The sequence below is a fragment of the Botryllus schlosseri genome, chromosome 9 (genome assembly GCF_051294905.1).
Source record: "Botryllus schlosseri isolate E-star chromosome 9, Bs_hap1, whole genome shotgun sequence".
Lineage (NCBI taxonomy): Eukaryota > Metazoa > Chordata > Ascidiacea > Stolidobranchia > Styelidae > Botryllus > Botryllus schlosseri.
In genome coordinates, this window is record NC_137244.1 from 13,426,841 (window position 1) to 13,449,251 (window position 22,411).

The 22,411-nt window shown below is 40.6% G+C and overlaps 1 protein-coding gene across 2 annotated transcripts in view; it reads right to left on the reverse strand.

The window, feature by feature from the left end:
- The window catches only part of LOC145447201 (arylsulfatase I-like), a 265,569-nt gene that overhangs the window by 114,761 nt on the left and 128,397 nt on the right, over positions 1 to 22,411 (reverse strand). Inside the window, exons 2-9 of one of the 2 annotated variants that reach the window (XM_080325611.1) lie at positions 14,161 to 14,356; positions 7,326 to 7,415; positions 4,878 to 5,064; positions 4,017 to 4,213; positions 3,559 to 3,766; positions 3,117 to 3,254; positions 1,540 to 1,824; positions 21 to 168 (exon numbers count right to left, since the gene is read on the reverse strand). The exons of the other annotated variant lie outside the window; for it this stretch is intronic. Of the exons in view, the coding sequence (XP_080181737.1) occupies positions 21 to 168; positions 1,540 to 1,824; positions 3,117 to 3,254; positions 3,559 to 3,766; positions 4,017 to 4,213; positions 4,878 to 5,064; positions 7,326 to 7,415; positions 14,161 to 14,340 (1,433 nt within the window). The 5' untranslated portion in view covers positions 14,341 to 14,356. The remainder of the gene's footprint in view (positions 1 to 20; positions 169 to 1,539; positions 1,825 to 3,116; positions 3,255 to 3,558; positions 3,767 to 4,016; positions 4,214 to 4,877; positions 5,065 to 7,325; positions 7,416 to 14,160; positions 14,357 to 22,411) is intronic. 2 annotated transcript variants of the gene reach the window in all.

Genomic DNA, 22,411 nt, shown 5'->3' on the forward strand with positions numbered 1-22,411 from the left:
CAACTAATCAAGAAACACACCTCTCCTCGGGATCGGCCTCTAAGTCGTACAGTCGAACGCTCGAGTCATCCATCTCATAGAGATTGCACTTATCTTGATATTGTAGACATGTGAAGTTGACGTTGCGAGTCAGATAGATCTTGGGAGTGGGGTCCCACGTGTCGTGTCCTGAAATTTATTTCGCTATAGGCTAGCATTCGGTGAAGACGTGCAGGTACAAGGGCAGAGCCTGACAGATGGAATATAATAGTGCCAAGAAAGCTGATATGAAAATGTGCAAGTTTCAACGCTCGAACTACTAATTGGTGACAATAATTTGAAATATTTACCCCATACTAACTTCATCCATTCCATCTAAGCTTAAGCCGAGTAGCAAACTAGTAGCCTACGCTCCGGTCTAACAGACGTCCAGCGTATAATGTAGTTCAGAAAACTTGAATTCTCAGCCTTTCCACCAAAAAGTGACTTCATCATGCTCATAAATAAATAAAAAGTGCCGAAGGTGAGTGTTGCTTTGATAAACATATTTTTTAGGTCAACTTCGATTCTCTGAAGGCGAATGCAGAAAAAAATTTACATATATTGAAATGCATTTTTCTGGTGTCCATCATTGTTGTATATGCCCACAGTATATAGGTCAGTGGTTCTCAACCTTTTTGTCTTCGCAGACCCCTTTCGGACCGTCACGGACCCCCACAAAGTTTTAATTCAAATTTAGCTAAATTATCGTGCAATCGTCATCCGTTTTGTGCAACTGACAACTGTAGGCTTAGTGATAAACAGCAGCAAAATGACCTCTCTTGAAAATAAGATCGTATTATTTCATATAGAAATTGGGTTGACTTCTATTATTTCAAAGTGAATTTTGCAACTGCGTTTCCTGGAATATGTGGTCGTGTCGTGAAAATCCGCGCCTTCGATTTGATATGAACGAGTGTCGAAAATTCATTTTCACAAATATAGGTGGTGGCGAATGTAAAAATAACGCGTAACGCTTCCGACGACACATTTGAGTATGATCGCAACTAATATGGCACCAAAATTGACAAACCATTTTTTATGATTAACATATAACGTCAAGCCTGGTCATTTCTATCTAGCAGATCATCTTGATAAAATTGTTATGTTACCTAATTTAAGCCTACATACCAAATTTGGTTCAATTCCAACCAGTAGCCGCATTGCTACAGGAGAAGAAAGTTTCTATTTATTATATAAAAATAAATGACTAAACAAATTTGAAAATTTTCTGTTCACCCCATGAAAGTGTTAGGTTGTCGTAGCCAGTACGATTTGAGAAAAAAATTCATTTTTGAAGAGCCCAATTGTACACGGTAACTAGTCTTGCTCAAAAAGACTGTCAAGTAGAAGTAGTCTGAAAACATGAAACCATATCAGTAAGTAGTCAAAACCTCTTTGAGTACTCTGAAAAAGTTAGAGTACTTTGTTACTGACAACCTCAGCATAAAGCAAATACATGTAAATATTTGACAAGGGTACAAGATCACAAATCATCGAAAACACCCGCGTCCCTCCCACCTGGATCCCCCGTATGCAGCTTCCATTTTCCCATCCTCAAAGCAGCGTGCCCTTTGGTGGTGTTGATGCCGTACTTGTTGGGAAACGGCTTCAGTTTAGGATCGCCCCCGTAGGGACGCGTGAACATGGGCTCGATGTTGTGCAGGATTTCAGTCCTCGGCGACTTTGTGTCGGGGTTGGCGATGGCGTCCCACACGTTTTGTCCGTCGAGGGGCTTGGTGCCATTCGTGTTGCCGCCGGCGATATGGAGCAGAGACGGGAACCAGTCGGAAATATGGAACAGCTCTGAAGTTGACGTTAATAACGAATGATTTGTTGCAGAATATGCAAGTGAGGCGCTTACACCTCTCTCACAGGTTGTTGGTTTGAGTCCGGAATGTAGGATGATTTGAGCATTCCCCGCCAAATATTAGAATTTGAACTCAGTATCACTGATATCACAGTTAAAACAGGGTCAGGACAAATGAAGCAAACATTTTCTGACGGTATTAGAGTGTGATATATTCCAATCAAAACTTCAACTTGATGGCAGTAATTCGAAAAAAGACCCGTCATAGAGACTTCATTGATTTACCTCCAAACTCCGGCCAAGTCAAAATAAATCAAAACCTGAAGTATAGCTGGAGTTGTAGTTGGGTAAATGCAACTTTAAAGCGTTTCCGCCAAAAAGTGATAACAGTGTAGCGTCACCATTGTCGACTAGTATTGCAACCATGCAATCTATCGGTCACATGGTATTCTTGATGGGCCGATAAATGCATTGTCAACAGTACGGCATCGTACAAATATTCCAAACATAAGTTTGCATAGTGAGGGATAATTGGAGCATCATTTTGGAATTTGGTACCGAGATGCACGGTAAATATACTACGATAATAGTTACTGTGTGTACCAATGAAATTTTACAATCATACCACAAAAAATGATCACTTCAATCCTTAAATAAATAAGCTGTTTACTGATATCACATGCTCAGTGGATGATATTGACACGATTTGTGATATCGCTAATATTGACACGATTTGCGATATTCATATGAAGAAGAATGCCCGACTTGTATTTTAGATAAATGTCTACAGTAAAAATAGGACTTTTCCACTACATAACGATATGGTCATGCTATTTGTAATGGCAAGAGAGATACATCACACTACCTGTTTATGATGGTAAAACATGACCCGTTGATGATTTGTGACTGAAAATTGTGATTTGGACTTGGGCGCGACCTTTTGTAGAATTACTCAGACTCGGACTGAATTGGTGATTAAATAATAATGACTCGAGTCTACTAGGAAATTGGCCAGAGAGCACATTGAGTTGGAGACCCCTGATCTATCAGATTGAATGCAGAGCATTGAGATGTTGTTGCCAAAAAACTCACTATTGCAACCTCCAGCCACTTTATTATACTTTAGCAAGCACACAGAATAATTTGAAGCTTGGGTTGAGGAAACAAAGAATTGAAGTGTGATGATGCTTAGATTCTAAAAGTGGAAATAACTTTCATTTCACCGCATAGCGGGTGAGCTATTTCTGAGGTGTCACGAGAATAAAGTCCTACATAATACGATACCTACCCCTGCTGGTTCTGCCTGGGTCATTCACCCCGTAACCGTGAACAAACCCCACTGCACGGATTCCTCCTTCCCAAAGAGATGCCTTGCGACCCCGAAGCGGCCAGTTGCTACCACCCTCAAATGTCTGGCCACCGTTATCTGAAAATTTTTGGAATATATCAAGCTGGGGATGGTGGCTAGTCACCTACTGTGGAGGATAACTCAGTTAGTTATTCAGTGCTAAGACATCGCAAAATATGAAAGGTTCTGGTATCATCGCCTAGCTTAGCAAAACAAAATACTAATATATGATTGCGCTTTTGCGCAATATCTTAATATTTGTAGTAGGCAATGGAAAGAAACATAAGTGGTAAAATTTGATTCTCTTGGGCAGAGAATTTCATTTTATAAGGGAACATGAAACAGCAAACATTTAATCAATTCCACTGAAGCCATGCCCTACCTGTAGTGAACACGATGATCGTATCGTCCATCATCCCCTTATTTTCCAAAGCCTGGACCACCATGCCGACCGCATCATCCATCGCGGTTACCATAGCTGAGTAAATCCTCCTGTTCTTGTCCTTGACATGTGAGTACATGTCAATATAATGCTGCGGGGCTTGTAGTGGAAAATGTACCGATTGAAACGGAAGGTACAGAAATAGAGGCTGTGAATAAACACGAATTATTGCAAAATAATTAGAGGTGTACGAATCTTGCTTGCAACTGGACGCAGCCCAAATTCAGTTTGATATCGCTGATCTTAAACATTTAGGTATTAAAATTTAGGCATTTTCACTATTAGCCACATGTATTTGTATTTTGATATTTTGCGGTCATTTTTCGAAAAATTCTACTGCTGCAAGCCACAAATCAATAGCAGCGACCAATGTCGTCGTATAGCAGACGTCGTAATACCTTTGAGATGTCATGTTCCAAAATGACATCACTCGCCCTGGCACTGTACAAGTAAGTGGAATAAGTTCCATTCGCGCTCCAAACCGGGTCCTCATTGTCATGGAAATCAAGGGCACAAAACTTTCCGCTATATTTCCATCCAGGATATACGCTGCATACTTTTTTGGTATAGTAATCCTCGTTGCCACAGTAATACCCTGTATAAGGAAATGGAAATATGCAATGAATTAGTTAATGGAGTACGATTTTGAAGTTGCAATTTGGAAATTGGTAATTAGGGCTCTTACTAGCCCGGTTGATGTGGAAACTTATTTATTCCGCTTCACATAATGTGTTTTCAGCAGAATTAAGGATATTGGACTTGTTAAATTTTATGAAACAAGAAGGAAAACTGATGCGGTAAGCCTACCGAAGCTACTGGAAATTGAAGCCTAACACTTTACTGGAATATTGCAATGGTTTTCAGAACCACAGTCGTATTCGAAAATATAGGTTTGACGGTAGCGGCATATGATAGGCTAACATCATAAGATTAAAGTATGTAACCAGTGGCAAATGATAAAAGGGTGCATTCAGTACATGCATAAACTCTCCAAAATGAGCGCTTCATTAATATAGCATCCAGCAATTTGTATAAAATCGGTGTAGCCTTTGTGACCCCCTTATTTCGTTACGCGAGATCCAGTTTGGGAGGTTGGGCAATGGGAGCTTACTCCACTGAAGTTTTTATTGATAATTCAGCCTTTCAAAATACCAAATTTGCGTCTTTTCGAAATACAAGATAGCCTACTGGTAATAAAGTTCTTGTTGTGACCCAATTTTGAAAGATAGGCCTACTTCCAAAATATTGGATGACCTTACCATAATGAGTATCGAAGCCCCTGTATGTTGGTAAGCACTCCTTCCTGTAAAAGCCGAGATGCCATTTTCCTACAATATGTGTGCTGTATCCGACCTGCTTCAGTTTTTCAGGTAGTGTAACTTCATCAAGGGGCAAACAGTGCCTTTGTGCATTGAAGATGACGCTGTGTTGTAATCCGGTGTGAATCTGCTCGAGAAAAATAAAGGTAAACATCATCATACGCCTTACTAAAACTTATCTCAGAGGCATTATGGTTGGAGCTTCTATTCGAAATCAGGAACAAAATATATATATGTACAATTGGTGTAGGATTCCCTATGAGTCAAACATCTCGTCTGGTCATTAGACACAGTTCAGGTTCAAACATTTCCTTGTGTACAGGTTTATCATATTAATGACTCAATTGGTGATAATATGAAATCCCTAAAAATCTAATGAGGCTTGTATTTATGAATTAACTGCGATCCCAATCATTTTCACACATACCAATGTGGATTATCAAGTGTAGGCTGAAATATTTGCGATTTTGATGGCCAAACCATCTTGCTACAAACTCGTATTTCATCTGTTAAGCCATGCATGCCATGGAACCAGTACCGCACTCCCTTATACCATGTTAAGAAAATAGCCACTGCACGACTACAGTTATCTTGAATTGAATTTTGAAGGGGTGTCTTTAATTTGTACATGTCGCCAATGTCGACGTGTATCTATTTAGTCAATGTCGCCAATGTAACCAATGTCGGCTATGTCACCAATGTCGCCAGTGCCGGTATTGCCGACAATGCCGCCATTGCATTCGATGCCGCTCGGGGGCCGAAACTAAGGTACTGTAATGACAGGATTTTTAGTGACTCGACTTGAATCAATCTTGGTATTGACTTGACCTGTACGCGATAGACGTGGACCAAGTCATGACTCCAGACTGCATGGGATATAACTTTTCGACCAGACGACTCCAATTCTGAAGCCATAAAATTCATTACTCGGCTACTCAAGTACTTCAACTATCTCGCTACATACTACGCGATTCTTGACGGGAAGACCTGGAGATTGCATGGCCACAAACGCAAATTATTTATAACTAATCATATTATTTACATTTGCAGGTTTATCTAGACTCCTCGCTATTCCTTACTAATTTGTTGGAGGTTTATCTAGGCTCCTCCTCGCCATGTCATTCGTGAAAACCAAGGATGGCCAACAAGCGGCCATAGAAGGAAATTTGTGCGGCCGTGGAAGATTACCGGAACACGACTGACATATCGATCTCGCTTCCCATGACATGCCGCCCTATTTCTTGTCGCTTTCTTTTTCCATACTATATCTTAACTTTCATTCAGTGTGCCTGCCTCCTCTTTAAATCGCCTAAGCCAAGGGGTGGCAGATTCCATAGACTACTCCTAGTCGCTTCGACATCTTCCTGTCTTTTCATTGTATTGCATTTTTGCGGTGTATTAAACTGATAAAATTGCTAATAAACCAATGATGATGATGGATACGTCATTCACTTGCACTCTCCATCAACTCTACCGTTGAATGAGTTGAGTGACATCTTGAAACTGAATAAAATCGAATCTGCGCGACTCACCATGAACCGTAATGGGCGTAGGCCTAGCCTACCTAATTGATATCCGCTAATACTAAAACATAACGTTCAAAAGATGTGTGTCAAGGCTCTGTCTGTCAGATTTGCTATGAAAATACACGACCGGAAGTAGTTTGTTTTTCATTTCATTGACATCATAACGACATCCATATCCCGACCGTTTTACCAGGATGCTGCTCCACCCTGTGCGTCTATCGAGCACGTAACACCATACGCTTTAACGGTAGCCTAGTTATCGTGTCTCGAAGGTTTCCGCCGGTACGATTCTTATCCTCCTGATATCAAGTTTCTTCAAGATTCCCCGAACATTCTCAATTGATACAAACGTTGCGAGATAGTGTACTTTTTGCCAGCGTACCTACGCCCGGTCGTATGTTTTCATCGCGAATCTTACACTGGAATGTATAAAGATTTCGACGTTTATTCAATTCAACGTAGGCGTAAAAATGTAAATAATATGATTAGTTGTAAATAATTTGCGTTTGTGGCCATGCAATCTTCAGGTCTTCCCGTCAAGAATCGCGTAGTATGTAGCGAGATAGTCGAAGTACTTGAGTAGCCGAGTGATGAATTTCTTGGCTTCAGAATCGGAGTCGTCTGGTCAAAAAGTTATATCCCATGCAGTCTCGAGTCATGACTTGGTCCACGTCATTCGAGTACAGGTCAAGTCAATACCAAGATTGATTCAAGTCGAGTCACCAAAAATCCTGTCATTACAGTACCCTAGTTTCGGCCCCCGAGCGGCATCGTCGGCAATGTTGGCATTGACAAAATAGATACTCGTCGGCATTGGCGACATGCACAAATTAAAGACACCCATTTTGAAGTAGAATCAAACCTGATATCTTCCAGTCATAAGCTGGCTTCGGCTAGGGGTACAAACTGGTTGGACGTAGTAATTCTCCAGTTTCACTCCGGTGTTAGCAAGCTGAAAAATAAGTATTTGCTCAATGAATCAAATGGCATTGATGTGATGTCCTCGTCAGTGATTTAACAACTGGTATGACACAGATTACGGTATATTATATAGGCTATCTGAAATCATTTGCACGTTAAAGGGCAATTCTCATGACAATCACGCAAGGAATAAATAATGAGACTACTCCATGTTTAATAGCCTGAATATTGTCAAAATAGGACATCGTGAGTTTATCACTGACCAGGGTGGATTGAAGTTACCCTTTTTACGAGTGATGGTAATATTCCTTATAGCGTGACAGATCCGATTCAAGACATGACAGTAGCCTACGTCATTTACTGTAAGAAAGCCACTGTAAGCCAGTGTTGGGATGACTCGAGTCATGACTTGACTCGAGTCACCTTTTTCGTATGACTTGACTTGACTCGAGTTACTTTGCTAAAATGACTTGACTCGAGGTATCAGAAATGTGGATTGACTCGTGACTCGGAGCAAAATTCACGAGTCAATTTCAAGTCATCAAGTAATCGGTGTCGATAAAAATCACTGTATCTTGCATAAGGTCGGATTGTTCGCGAAACGCCAGCGTAACCCGTGAGAGTGAGCAATCATTGAATGATTCAATGATTTAATGAGCCTCCATTGTTCTCTCACAAATAAATTAACCGCAAACGAGGTGATCGAAGCTTACAGCTTACGTTGTCGTAAACTAATTTAGTAAAGTAATTTAACAGCAAAATGTCTATTTCTGTTCTTGCCTTAATCAAACCTTTTGTTTTTTTATATTGAATTCGAATATAGTTTATAGCCTATAGTTCTCAACCATTGGCACGGGCTGAAATTGCATCATATCAATTAATTTGTAAGTGAGTAAGGTATTGCATCTTATCAATTCGTTTCTCTATTCTGCTGGGAACTATAAACTGAGGCTATGCAATTACTTACGTAGTTTAACAGATCTACATATATGTGAGCGATACAGCGTGTATATTAGCGCTCTTCAAAAATGACTTTTTTCTCAAATCGTACTGGCTACTTGACAAAATTGTTAGGTTACCTAATTTAAGCCTACACACAAAATTTGGTTCAATTCCAGCCAGTAACCGCTTTGCTACAGGTGAAGAAAGTTTCTATTTATTATATAAAAATAAATAATAAAAAAATTTGAAAATTTTCTGTTCACCCCATGAAAGTGTTAGGCTGTCTATAGAAACGATGCTCACCAAATTTGGTTCAATTCCAACCAGTGGAAGCGGAGTTATTGCTGTCGAAAAATTTGGATTTGAATAAAATAGTATTTACGGTGACCGATTCTCTGTTTATTTATTAAAGTTGTGCTAACCGTAAATACTATTTTATTCAAATCCAAATTTTTCGACGGCAATAACTCCGTTTCCACTGGTTGGAATTGAACCAAATTTGGTGAGCATCATTTCTATAGACGGCCTAATACTTTTATGGGGTGAACAGAAAATTTTCAAATTTTTTATCATTTATTTTTATATAATAAATAGAAACTTTCTTCTCCTTAGCAAAGCGGTTACTGGCTGGAATTGAACCAAATTTTGTGTGTAGGCTTAAATTAGGTAACCTAACAAATTTATCAAGTAGCCAGTACGATTTGAGAAAAAAAGTCATTTTTGAAGAGCCTTTTAGTGTATATTTAACTCTACTTTTATTCATCGATTCAGAATCAATGACCACACTCAATCTGTATTTCAGACAGCTACACTACAAAAAAAAATTAGACAAGTTTGGTCTCAATGTCTCAAATCGATTTTTTAGCAGAAAAAGTCTTAAAGACAAATTAGTCTTACCAAGTACTTTATGTCTCAAAAGTAAGCCAGAAATTGATCGAAAATGGTAGCAGTGCCTTGGGGGCATCCTTTTCAATGTTAGGGGTCTGAGCGGAGGAGGGGAAGGATGAGAGAGACCAGAAATTGCAGTGTTGAGATGATCCTGTACTAAGTTTACAAGGTATTCACTAGATATAGTTATCAAGGTACATGCCACTTACTACTCACGTATACCATTCAGATCAATATATATATGGTTGTCTGAGTCGAAAATAGCATTTATGGTGAGTGGGTGGTAAAATGAGACCAAATCAACCTCATTTCTTAAATTTGAGACCAAATTTGTCTAATTTTGAGACCAAATTGTCTAATTTTTTTTTGTAGTGTACGTATATAACCAACGACTGCCGAACGAGCAGACGCGAACGAAACGATGAAGCTCTCGGCGACGGCCGACGCCGGTCGGGGCACGGCTTTCTGTGCTAGTGTTCGTCGTGACCCGGGCCGTGGCGCCGACCCCGGAAGTGGCCGACCGATCCGAATCGGTTCGCGGGGCGGAACGTGTTCGCGCGTTGACCGGCGCGCAAGTTCCGGATCCGCGCGAGACGGCTGCGTAAACGACCGGTTTTCGACGGCGGGGCGGCTCGATCGAGCTGTGCAAAATTAACACTTCTACTTCCTAAAGCCGCGTTTCGCGGAGCTAGCAAGACCCGCAGCCCCATCTGACCCGCGATCGTCTGAGGGCCAGTTCAGACCTGTTCAGGCGATGACCGCAGCCCGGTTCTGCCACGTCGCCAACCAGTACTACAACGCGGCAAAAGCCCATTTTGATCGGCCCTCGCTCGCCACGGGGGAGAGCGATAGCCTGAGCGTCGAGCGCCGCGCTGGAAATTGGGACTCTAAATTGAAAGAGCGATAAGCTTTTAGAAACGACGGGTCATAAGTAGACGACAATGTGTATTGGGCTTCGAGTCGTGTCGAGTGTTCGATTATCAATGAGAACGGCGTGGAAAGTTGAAATGTATACAAATTACACATGTAGAGTGGCCACAGCGAATAAAATGTCAGTTTCGCATCGGATTAAATGTAATTGCGACAGGACAGGTATATTTTTCGAGCGTACCCGTTTAATTGCGCATTTTTGATGATAATTCTGGGGTGATCCACCGATCAAGGATAATCCCGGAATTATCAAAGATTTATCAAAGAAAAATTGAAATCACTCCACTTCTACGGCTTGGAATTCAAAATGCTTGGAATTCAAAATTTTCATGCTGTACTAAATCCGCGAATATTGGTTAGAATGAATTCGAATCTGGTGTACGTCGTTTTATCGATTTAATCACGTAACCAGCAAGATTCAGAAATAAAGGTTATTTTTCAACAGTCCTATTGCGCATCCATTGTCACTGTTGCCGCGGCTCGACCACGACTTCACAGATATCTCATATACAATGACGCACCCCGCTTCGTATGCCGCAACGCGTTGGGAAATTACTTCGAAACTATAAATTAACTCTTAGCGACATCATCATTGGTTTATTAGCAATTTTATCAGTTCAATACACCACAAAAAATGCGATACAATGAATAGACAGGAAGATGTCGAAGCGACTTGGATTTGTCAATGGAATCGGACACCCACCTTGGCCTAGGCGTAGTAAAGAGGAGGCATGCACACTGAATGAAAGTAAAGAATACAGTATAGAAAAAGAAAGCGACAAGAAATAGGGCGGCATGTCATGGGAAGCGAGATCGATAGGTCAGTCGTGGTCCGGTAATCTTGAGGATGGACTGTATTTATTTAGTAGTAATTGCTTGTATTTCGACTTGAATGTGGACATGCTCGTCGACTGTCGGATGGCCGGCGGGATACTGTTCCACACATCAGGTCCGGCATATTTGATGGAGCGATGATCTTTTCGGTCGATCATATGATATTTGGACGACGTGGACGCGCGTGTGTTGTACTTGTGCGCTTTTGATTCAGAGGTAAAGAAGTCACTGAGATATTCGGGGCAACGACCGCAGTGAAACTGAGACATAAACTTGGCGATTTCTAGTTTCCGCATATCTTCTATGTTTAGGACGCCGAATCTCTTCAGCAGCGACTTATTGGATGGGCAGCCAGGCCCCTTTGGGGCCCTAGCTATGATTCGGAGCACTTTATGCTGTAGTTTCTGCAGTGGCTTGAGTGCAGTTTTACTGGCAGCCCCCCAACAGAGGATGCCATAATGTAACTTCGACAGGATCGTCTAATTTCAGTACGCTAAGAAATCATGTATCACTACACGATTAGAATCTTTAAAATTGTTACTCTGTTCATTTTTGAGTGCCCGTGCCATTGTGTTCGCCCGGCCCCAAACTACGAGCCCGCTCGCGGACGGCGGGAACCGCGGGATTATGCGAGAGACCTCCAGCGGATGACGCGAGCGTGCGAACTCGAATTGCCGCGTATCGTCTCCCGCTCTCGAGGGCGTCGTGGCCTAATGGGTATAAGCACTGTGCTTGCCTCGCCGCCACGCCGCGCCGGGGCTCGAATCCCTCCCACCAAAGGCGAAAATGAAGAGCGAAAAAGTATACGGAATGGTTGCGCCCAAAGAATGTAGAAGGGCAAGAAGTGCGAGGTCATTGTTGCGTCATGCCACTGTTACGTTGCGGCATCCATTTTGGTCTCAAAAGACCACAAAAACAGCCTGAACCTATGTGTGAGGCTGTAGTTTTCGTTCATATTGGCAGTGATATTTATGGGATTACGCCCGCAACTGGTATATTGGACATAGAAACCAAGGTGAATTTATGTATTTTCGTTGTCTGCTGGTCGTTTTTATTTCAGATCACCCCGGACTACCACAGCAAAATGCATTTCTGGGCTGCATCAACGAATTGTAGGCCTACATATGGCGATATATTTAGAATCTCAACCTAAAGGCTTCTTGTGAGAATTGTATCCTGTTGAAGCAGGAGATGGAGCTAGTAAGATTCAATATGGCCAATAGAAACTTGCCGCATACATACTGTAACAGCATAGACCACCCAATACGATATAAAGTCACCCATCTTACAATTTGCAGCTACAAGGCCGGTGTCAGGAGAAAGATGAAGAAATTGCGCGTTATTATTATGATTAAAAGTTTATAGAGTGGCCCTTATCACCTGTTTAGGTCTTGTGTGCCACGGAATACAGTGCAAAGAAATTCAGGGAGAAAGACGAAGAAATTGCGCGCGCGGTTGAAATCGCTGGTAATGCGAAATCATTGTGAAATTAATTGTAGCATTTTGACGATACAAATACACAATGAAAACCATACAAGATACCCGAATGTGATTAATAGCGGAATTGCACAATTTATGATCGTTTTGGAACTTGGATGTAAGCTCGGATAACAAGGAACAGATGGAGGAGGATAGGAAGGTTTTTTCAACAAGGATCAGATTCAGGCTTTGAAAAGAGAAGGGCAGGCCTCTGGATGCAGATGGGCCGGTGATACATTTATGTCAGCACTGAAAATCAGGTTTTCATTTGGAAAGCATGGGTAGTTTTTGAGCTCCAACAGTGCTTCTATATCGAATGTAAACATTCGATGGTGTAGATATCTGAGTAAATCCTCTGATACCACGAACATTTTTATTAATTTTTTAATATGTTCTCGGCAAAAAATCACAAACAAAATATGCGACGGAATCCGACCCGAATACGCAGAAATACAACAAAAACAACCGCCGATACCCCTGTCCGCCCGCGACAAACGCGACTACACGCGCCCCAATACGGACCGGGACGGGGCTCGTTCACTTGAGGACCAATTCTACTACATCCTTATGGAGAAAATTGACTTTTGGTCCGAAAGTGAACGAGCCCCGTAGGTTCGTCAATTAGATTAGCGGACCTGGACGCCTCTGCATAACCTTTTTCCTAGAATTCATGATCATTTCCTATAGAGAAAGGTTCAAGCGGGTATTTATGTTAAAAACAATTTGTTTTTCTCGTATAATATCAGTTTCAATATGTATATTTCCATCACAGTCCCGTGAATTCAATAAATTCATTTGCGCATATAGAAACTGGATTTTTGACGGTCCGGAGTTCGTGGACGGGTTTTAGCTTCGAGCTATACACTACAAAAAAAAATTAGACAAGTTTGGTCTCAATGTCTCAAATCGATTTTTTAGCAGAAAAAGTCTTAAAGACAAATTAGTCTTACCAAGTACTTTATGTCTCAAAAGTAAGCCAGAAATTGATCGAAAATGGTAGCAGTGCCTTGGGGGCATCCTTTTCAATGTTAGGGGTCTGAGCGGAGGAGGGGAAGGATGAGAGAGACCAGAAATTGCAGTGTTGAGATGATCCTGTACTAAGTTTACAAGGTATTCACTAGATATAGTTATCAAGGTACATGCCACTTACTACTCACGTATACCATTCAGATCAATATATATATGGTTGTCTGAGTCGAAAATAGCATTTATGGTGAGTGGGTGGTAAAATGAGACCAAATCAACCTCATTTCTTAAATTTGAGACCAAATTTGTCTAATTTTGAGACCAAATTGTCTAATTTTTTTTTGTAGTGTAGCAAATTGCAATGACCTAATCATGCCCCACTTCGAAAAGGCAACTTGACTTGAATTGTGACTTGACTTGACTCGACTTGACTCGAGTCACCTCCAAAAATCGGGTGACTTGACTTGACTCGAGTCACCTTCGAAAATCAATTGACTTGACTTGACTCGAGTCAAAATATGCAGTGACTCGAAATGACTCGTGACTCGAAGGTAGTGACTTGATCCCAACACTGCTGTAAGCGACTAAATGACCAATATTGGGAGTCCTTAAGTCGTGAATTTCTATCAGCCTATCAGCACCAAGTGACCTCAGGCAACAGTGGACAAAAATATAGTTATACAATGTCAAAATGAATAATATGCAATTCAAACAATAAACTTATTACAGTTACCTACTTTATCAAGGTTGGGCGTCATCATATCCGAGTTATGATATCCAACATCATTGAATCCATAGTCATCTGCTACTATAAGCACGATATTTGGTTTCTTTGATGCAGAAGAGCGGCAGAAACACACTTGGCTGAGCAATATCAAAACCAAGCCCAATCCACTGAACCTACCTTTGTTCAGCATTTTCAAACTATAGGTACTGTTTGCAGATGGAATTTGAACACTATATTAGAATTATCTAACTTCGTCCTCAGTCAACCATATTTGACTGATTGACAGTTTGACACTAATGTCTGGTCACTCAGGTGAACTTCGAGAATAGACACTTTGGGCCCTTGAAAATATCATAATATAGTATTCGTGCATCACCGCAATCGAAAAAAAAACGAGTAACCCCGTAAAACTAATGCTGGCAGTTCAATTGAACTGCCAGAACTGGTAGGCCTATACGTAATACCGTTCGTAAATAGGCCAATACACTCGAGAGGATTTACTAGATAGGAGTGTTTGATTGAAAGACTATATACATTATTAGTTTATCGCATGTTTCAGTTCCTTCCTATTTTTCATTTAATCCATCTTGTGGGGGACATAGCGTATAGGTGAGGTGACGATAAGCGCCTATCGCCCAAACGGCCCGGGTTTGACGCCGCGTCCGAGGTATTCTGGGTGCCTCTTCTTCCTCCGCGTCGCTGTTCTTAACGTCAACAAAATAGCCCAGCCAGAAAAAGACCCGATAAAACAACGCACTCACCAATAATGGAAAAAGCAAGAGCTGCAGAATAGAGTGAAACTTTTTTAAAGAAACTGTGACATCGGGCACTAGGCCAAGGTGAATGGGGTGAATGCCAGTTTAAGAGACCGCAACTGCAACTGTTGTTCGGCATTCTCCTATCAGTTCATTACATCTCAATCTCATGGTATATTGTGTGTGTCTTGTTCAGATGAAAATATAATCTGACGATTATTGATCTGAAATCATTACTAAATTGAACTGAACAGACCCCCGAGCTTAGTTGAAGGAACAGCCTGAACAGGAATCAGGAAACTGTGGAAAAGCAGGAGCCGAAGTATTACTGCATGATGGCATGGCTCGGTTCAAAACAAGCATTAGCGTCGGGGGATTACCCGGGAAGCAATTCGCTCAGCCATGAAATTGATGAAATACATCAATCTCTGATCTCAAATGAGCTATCGCCATAGCAGAGATAAGCATGGATTAGGATTAGGTTTTGAAAAAACAGGATTTGTAAAATTTTGTCGGATTTTGATTGGATTTTGATTAGACATTTTTTTCAGAACGGATTAGGATTTGGATTGGATTTACCTATTTTCTGCGAGATTGAAATGTCGTGTGGGGAATGGCGACAAACTTTATTCAGATCAGTTATTAATGTACTTATGGTTACTAAGTAATCTTGAATCAAGTGAATCGTTGGCTGTGAAAGAAAATTTTCGAATCCCTTCATTGCATAAATTGTTTTTTTTCTTCTGAATTTCCAGTTGGAATCGGATTAGGATTGGACATGGACTTGATTATGAAAAAGTTATGGATTAGGATTTGGATTTGAAGGTTCGGATTTGGATTGGATTAGGACATTGAAATTTCAAATCCGCTCATCTCTGCGCCATAGCCTTATAAAGGCTAAGCTTTTGCCGTAGGCAGGGCCGTAACTGCCGCACCCAAAACCCCCAATTGGGGGTGGGGGCGAGCTCGAAGGGGCTCAAAATTATTTCGTGAATTAGCATAAATTATAGAGTACTTTTTGAAAATTTAGCAACTTTTTCAAAAAAATTTTCAAGTTGCCAAGTATCTTGATTTTAGGGTACTCTTCCCCCAAGAAAAAAAATATGCAAGATTTATAGAAATGAGCATATATCGGCGTTGGCCATTACCGGGCCACGATGCACCAAGACATATAAAGTTTTAGGCCATGTAACATGCGACTCCAAGAAGTGTGCCAGAACGATCGAGAGCGAGAAAACCTTGGCCGAAAAGGACTGCCCTTATGCTCAGTGGTGGCCCTACGAACGGGGGGCCCTCGGCGAGACTTACCGGGGGCCCCTAGACCCCCTTTCGCACCTCCTGTTATTATCTATCTTTCATCACGGTAAGGTTAGGTCAGGTGCTGGACTCGGCCATGTCTATTATTGCATGTGTGCAAGGATAGACTACATAAAAACTGATAAATTATAATTCTACCGCATGCAAAGACGTGATGATTATCGTGATACGGGACTTTTCTAACAAATGCAGAGATTTGATGATGATTGACACATCTGTACGGAATCATATTCTTGCTTGGTACACGGATTTCCATGTTTATTCGTTATTATCCTTGAAAGAAAGCGCATCATCCAAATAGGGGGGAGGGGGCTTTGACCAGGGGGCCCCCGGGCGACCGCCCACCTCGTCCGAACACACCCCAGACACCGTGTCCGAATGGCAACACGTCCGCAGGTTGCTCACTCCTGGAATAGAGGATTATGAGAGGATTAATTAGTGGAAATTGTTTGTATTTCGACTTGAATGTAGATACGACATGCTTGATGACAGTCGGATAGCCCTTTCTATAGCTAGCATGATGTTATTTGCAAGAAAAGTCATTTTATTGCTGTTTAGCACTAGCCTACGGCGGTTTTACGATAATCAAGCTAACTTTGAACTGAAACTTTGGGGTCCGCGGGATCCGTGACGGTCCAAAAGGGGTCCACGGGGACAAAAAGGTTGAGAACCACTGCTCTATAACGAGGAAACAGCGGAACACTCAACTTATGAGTTTGTCCCAAAGAGAACGAATCCGCTCAAGATTGATGCGGAACAATCAAAGACCATAAATTCTGCAATTGGCAAACACTTGCTGGATAATTCCGCCTGTGCGAAAAACTATCGAGACGACAGATTTCGCATACTCGGAAAGGGTCGCTCACACTTTCATTTGTGTGCCTCGGAGTCGACTTTTAGCAAAATACACCACCCAAGGCTGTGTCAACAAAACGAGTTCGTGTATCATCTAAAAATAATACATTGAACGCTCTCGTATTCGACATTTCGTGCTGGTGACGTCATATTTTGTGTTACGATTGTTGATGTATGATGTTCTTTTGAATTCTCTACTAGTTGCTGACGATTACCCCTGACGAGTGTCAGCCGAAAATATTTGGGTTCATTTAAACACGAATATACTATTTAATTGTATATTGAAACGCGAATAGAGAGGAAGACCCAAATTGATTAATATATAGCGAATTCTGCCACACAAACGGCAGAGAATCGTCGTAATTAGGATTGCATTTAAAACAAACGGTATTTTATAACACTTTGTTGAAAACAAGTTTTAAACAGTGTTTTAAACCAAGGCCTTTAAAAAAATTGAGTTTTTCTAAGTCGTAAAATTATGCCATAATTGTGTAAATACCTCCCAAACTACATCTTGTATGAGCCTACGGACACTTACTACCCGATTTAGCCGACGTATGTCGATATGGGACGGTTGGAATCCTCAAAATAGTCGGTTCATCAGTTATAGTACATATATTTCGTCCAATGAGCTATATTTTCAGTTGTGAATGTCAAATAATTATGACGTCACAACTGAATATTCGTGGCGTCATGGCTTGATAAAAATAACAAAAAACATGATTTAAATAAGGGCCTTGTTTCAAACATGTTTGTTTTAAATTGATTTTTGTTTTAAATGCAACCCTAGTCGTAATAGGTCAAAATTGAAATTATGAAGTGTATGAGGGTGAAAAATTTGGTCATTGACCCTTTAATGACGCTCAACCATCGCAAAAAATATCTAGAAAACGTGGAAACTGCGGGACACCCTAATTGTCGAGTGTAAGGCAAATTTGGCGTCAGAAACGGCCGAGAACTGTCGTAATAGTTAAAAATTGAACTTATGAGATAAATGATATGAAGGTTAACATTCGGTCAGCACTGTCACAATGGCGTATCCAGGAGGGAACCGAAAGGGCCATGGCCCCTCCCAACTTTTCGGAAATAAGTATAAAAGTAGGGTATTTTTGAGCAAATGCTGTTGTTGTTGTTGTTGTTGTTGTTGTGGTATTCATGGTGTTTGTCAACTACAATGGTCATTTACACCAGGACAATATTCCTTATTTTTCATTCCATATCTGCTGACTAGCACGGCCCAATTCTAGGCTTTTTGTAAGACACCGCATACGCGGATGAGATGGTGAGGAGGAGCCCAGATAAACCTCCAACACTTAGATAGGAATTCTGGAGTCGACCTCGTCGGTTGGACTCCAACCCGCAACCCATTGGTGTTGTTGCTGTGTAGTGTGGATTTACCACTACGCTTTATCTCGCCACCCTTTGAGCAGATGTATTCAACTATTGCAATTATAAATCGCGCAAAGCGCGAAGAAAAAGTTGAAGTCTGAGCAGATATATTCGACTTGAAATTTTTCTTCGCGCTTTTTGCGATGTATAATTTCAATAGTTTTGTGATTGTTGAGTACCCGTCTCTCGATAAAAATAAAATAGGCCTAAATATGATTAAACATGATATACATAATTGAATCTAGCTGTATTCGTGTGTGCTGACTGTGGTTGCGGGACTATTAGGCACCAACTTTTCGTCGCCAAAAGGACACTAAAGGAGGCAGATAGGGGCATTAGCCAACACGGAGTGCGATGCCAGAAAGATCGATCGTAATTGGATAATCCCCAGACAATTCCTACGTTAGGTTATTATCAGGGATATCTAAATATCCTTGGGTTATTATTAACGGCTACGTTACTATTATTATTGTTAGTATTGCAAAAATTAATAGAGGCGCTTATCTCCCACGGTCGGTGTTTATACCTTCTGGTATAAATTACTTCGGAACACAATTTAGCTTTTACTATACGGGTAGGGCTACGTCTTGATCTGCAATGCATTTATTTCTCCATTTTGGATTTTGATCTTTTTACTTTGGACGTAATATGGGATACGCTAGTATGTTTATTTCGTCTTGCCAAAGTTCATATTAGACCGTATATTTTCGCTCAACTTATTACAGCAGTCCAAAATTGCGAACTCGAAGGTAATAAATATATACAATAAATATTTTAGTCATCTCCCCTATATTACATAATATTTAAATTCGATATAACCATTAAATATTTAAACAACAAAATTCCTGATATCAAAGATGATAAAGCATCCGAACTGATAAAAGCTTGTAAATTTACGGATGTTTATCGCAACTGTCCAGACTGTGCGTCATACGTCGTGCGGCGTCATTGGGCTAATTATCCTGCTAAATATCGACTATTGTACTCGAAGTTATTTCACTCCCGACCTACAATGATTACCATTCATTTAGATTTTAAACTATTCTTTGAAAGTAATGAATTGAAATCAGATTTAATGTTTTAATATCCAAGTCCTGTACAATCCAGATTTGTATAGATAGGTACTTATCCAATATACACAAAATGACTTACGAAACCATTATCTGAAATCTCAAACACCTCCTGATAGCAGACGCTCTGTAATTTTCTAATAACAGCCCGCGCAATTAAACTACAATCAATAGTTTATGAAATACGAAAGTTTAATTAAAGAACGCGGAAAAGAAATATTATTGACTCGTGCTCAACGTTCATTAAGTTATGAAAGATGAGCCAATCACGCTTTATAAACCAAATCCGAAATTCTCTGATACGAAATTCAAGTATACATGCGATGCTTACCGGTATTGTATTCGTAATTACAGCCCAGCAGTACAGTTGCCAAAATTAACTCCTGATGTGTGAGTAAAACTGACCATATTCCAGTATTATGATCGTAAAATAATGAAACGTGGCTTTATTCAATGCCCTATGCCAGTCGTCGGCAACCTGTGGTTCGCGGGCCGGTGCATGCCTGTTGGATGGAAAATTGGAAACAAAACAAAATGGCACTTTCAGTTTTTTTGCTATGCTATATCTGGACCTGTTCCGTGATTAAGTCGGCTACTAGGGATGGTGCGAACTTCTGAAAGGTTCAGGTTCGTGTGAACACGAACCCTTTTGAAAGGTTCTGTGTGAACGCGAACGTGAACCTATGACGTCATGTGACGTCATTTTGCTTATTAAAACCCTAAATTTCAGTGAAGTGTCATATTGCTGTAGCCTACATTGTACACTCATGCGACGATTCAGACCCATTAAACCGCAATGCTGAAGTACATTCTGACTTGCAATGGGATATAAGCTTACGACTTAACGGTCAAGGCCAGACCGGACAATGTATTCGGCGTCTGACTATTGCTACATTGATATTGAGCAGAGTGTAATACGGCTTTCCATACTTTCTATACTGTCTACACTCTTTACCCCATTAACAAGTTACACAATAGCCAATACCCCAATCGCACGGATTTGGTTTTATGATACTATATAAACTTATAAAATGAAGATGGATCCAGTACGCCAGTTAGATCTTTTACCTTCGAAAACGATGTCTTCTTTATATCAATTTCATTGATTGGTTGAATAAGCATCATTCGCTGACTGCCTACCGTCCTACATGTAGCGTATCTCGCTCTTGATGTTGTGCGATTGCGGGTCAAGCTCACAGCACTGATTCACTAAATATTCACTGCTGGATATTCCGAGCAATCTTTTGTAACAAAGCAAGTAAAAATTTTGGACATTGGCAAGATGCATGCTCGTTTAGTGTTGATTTTTTTCATGCTGCCAGCGCCATGCATAGAGTGGCCCTAAGTGAAATTCGAAGTGGTTCTCAACCTTTTTGTCTTCGCGGACCCCTTGTGGACCGTCACGGACCCTCATGGACCCCCTGAAGTTTTAGTTTAAATTTAGGTCAATTATCGTGCTATCGTGATCTGTCTTGTGCAAATGATATCTCTAGGCTAATGATAAAAGGCAAAAAAATGATTTTTCTTGATAATAACACCATACTATTTATGTAGAAATTGGGTTGACTTTTATTATTTGAAAGTGAATTTTGCAACGGCATTTCATAAAATACGTGGTCGTGTCTTGAAAATCCGCGCCTTCGATTTGATACTAACATAGTGCCGAAAATCCATTTCCACAAAGATAGGTGGTGGCGAACGTAATAATAACGCTTTCGACGACACATTTGGGTATGATCGCAACAAATATGGTACTAAAATTCACAAACAAATTTTTTTGATGATTAATAATGAACATATTACGTCAAGTCTGGTTATTTCTATCTAGCATCTCATCTTGAAGTTATTACGGAAAGTATGGTTATGAGAACCAGGCCTGGGCAAAGTGCAGCCCGCCGAGCGATTCTATGCGGCCCGCGAAAGAATGCTTGAAATTTAAAATGTCAAACTTACTTTTTAATGTAGCTGCGTGGACAAAAACAATAGAAATTCGTTTACTATCAAGCCTGTTCATTAACATACCGTGGTTACGCTGCCAATACGTACCGCACATGCCCAATCCAGATCAAAACTAAAGTCAATGTAGCAAGTTATGCCGTCAGAATTAAAGTCACAAAAAATCACCAAACCTTCTTTGGTGCCATTGTCACATTACGCATTACACGGTCTGTGTTTCAAATAATTACGTGATGTGTTTCCAAATCCATAATTCATGAAACAAGTGAATCAATGCCCATGATTTCTATAAATATATCACCACCCATAAAGGATGTCAATAAAAAGAAAGTCGAAAGTTGAAATTCAAAGATGGTTAATAACTGCAACTTTCGCTGATCAACAAGGCTATATCGGCAAGCTGCACACTTCTCAGAAACCAGCTAGCAAGACAATAAGACAATATTATCCTTACAAAGTCCAATTGTCCATAGGCAGTATCTGCCAGTGAAGAAATACCAATCGGGAATCCGGGTCGTCTTTTTAGTTTGGTACGCTTCGGCGATTTCAATATCTTTTCACATAGCAGACGGGAGGTCGCGAAATAACCACATGTAACGAAGTAATTATACCAACGGTCCCTCCCAAATATTTCCAAGACAGTACCTCACTCATCGCTAGCGGTAAAACTTAGTAGGCCCCTACGTGGGCTGAGAGAGGTTAAAAAATAAAGCAATATATTTGCAGAGACTTTTTGGGGTACAGAACTTTAATATACACTTTAATAATATATTCATATTACAAATATATTAAAACCCGAAGCTTTTCGAGCCAACACTCTTCAGGGGTAATCGTCGACATAAAGAGAATTTCAAAAACTTGCATATAACTACTGAAGAGTGTTGGCTCGAAAAGCTTCGAGTTTTAATATATTTGTAAT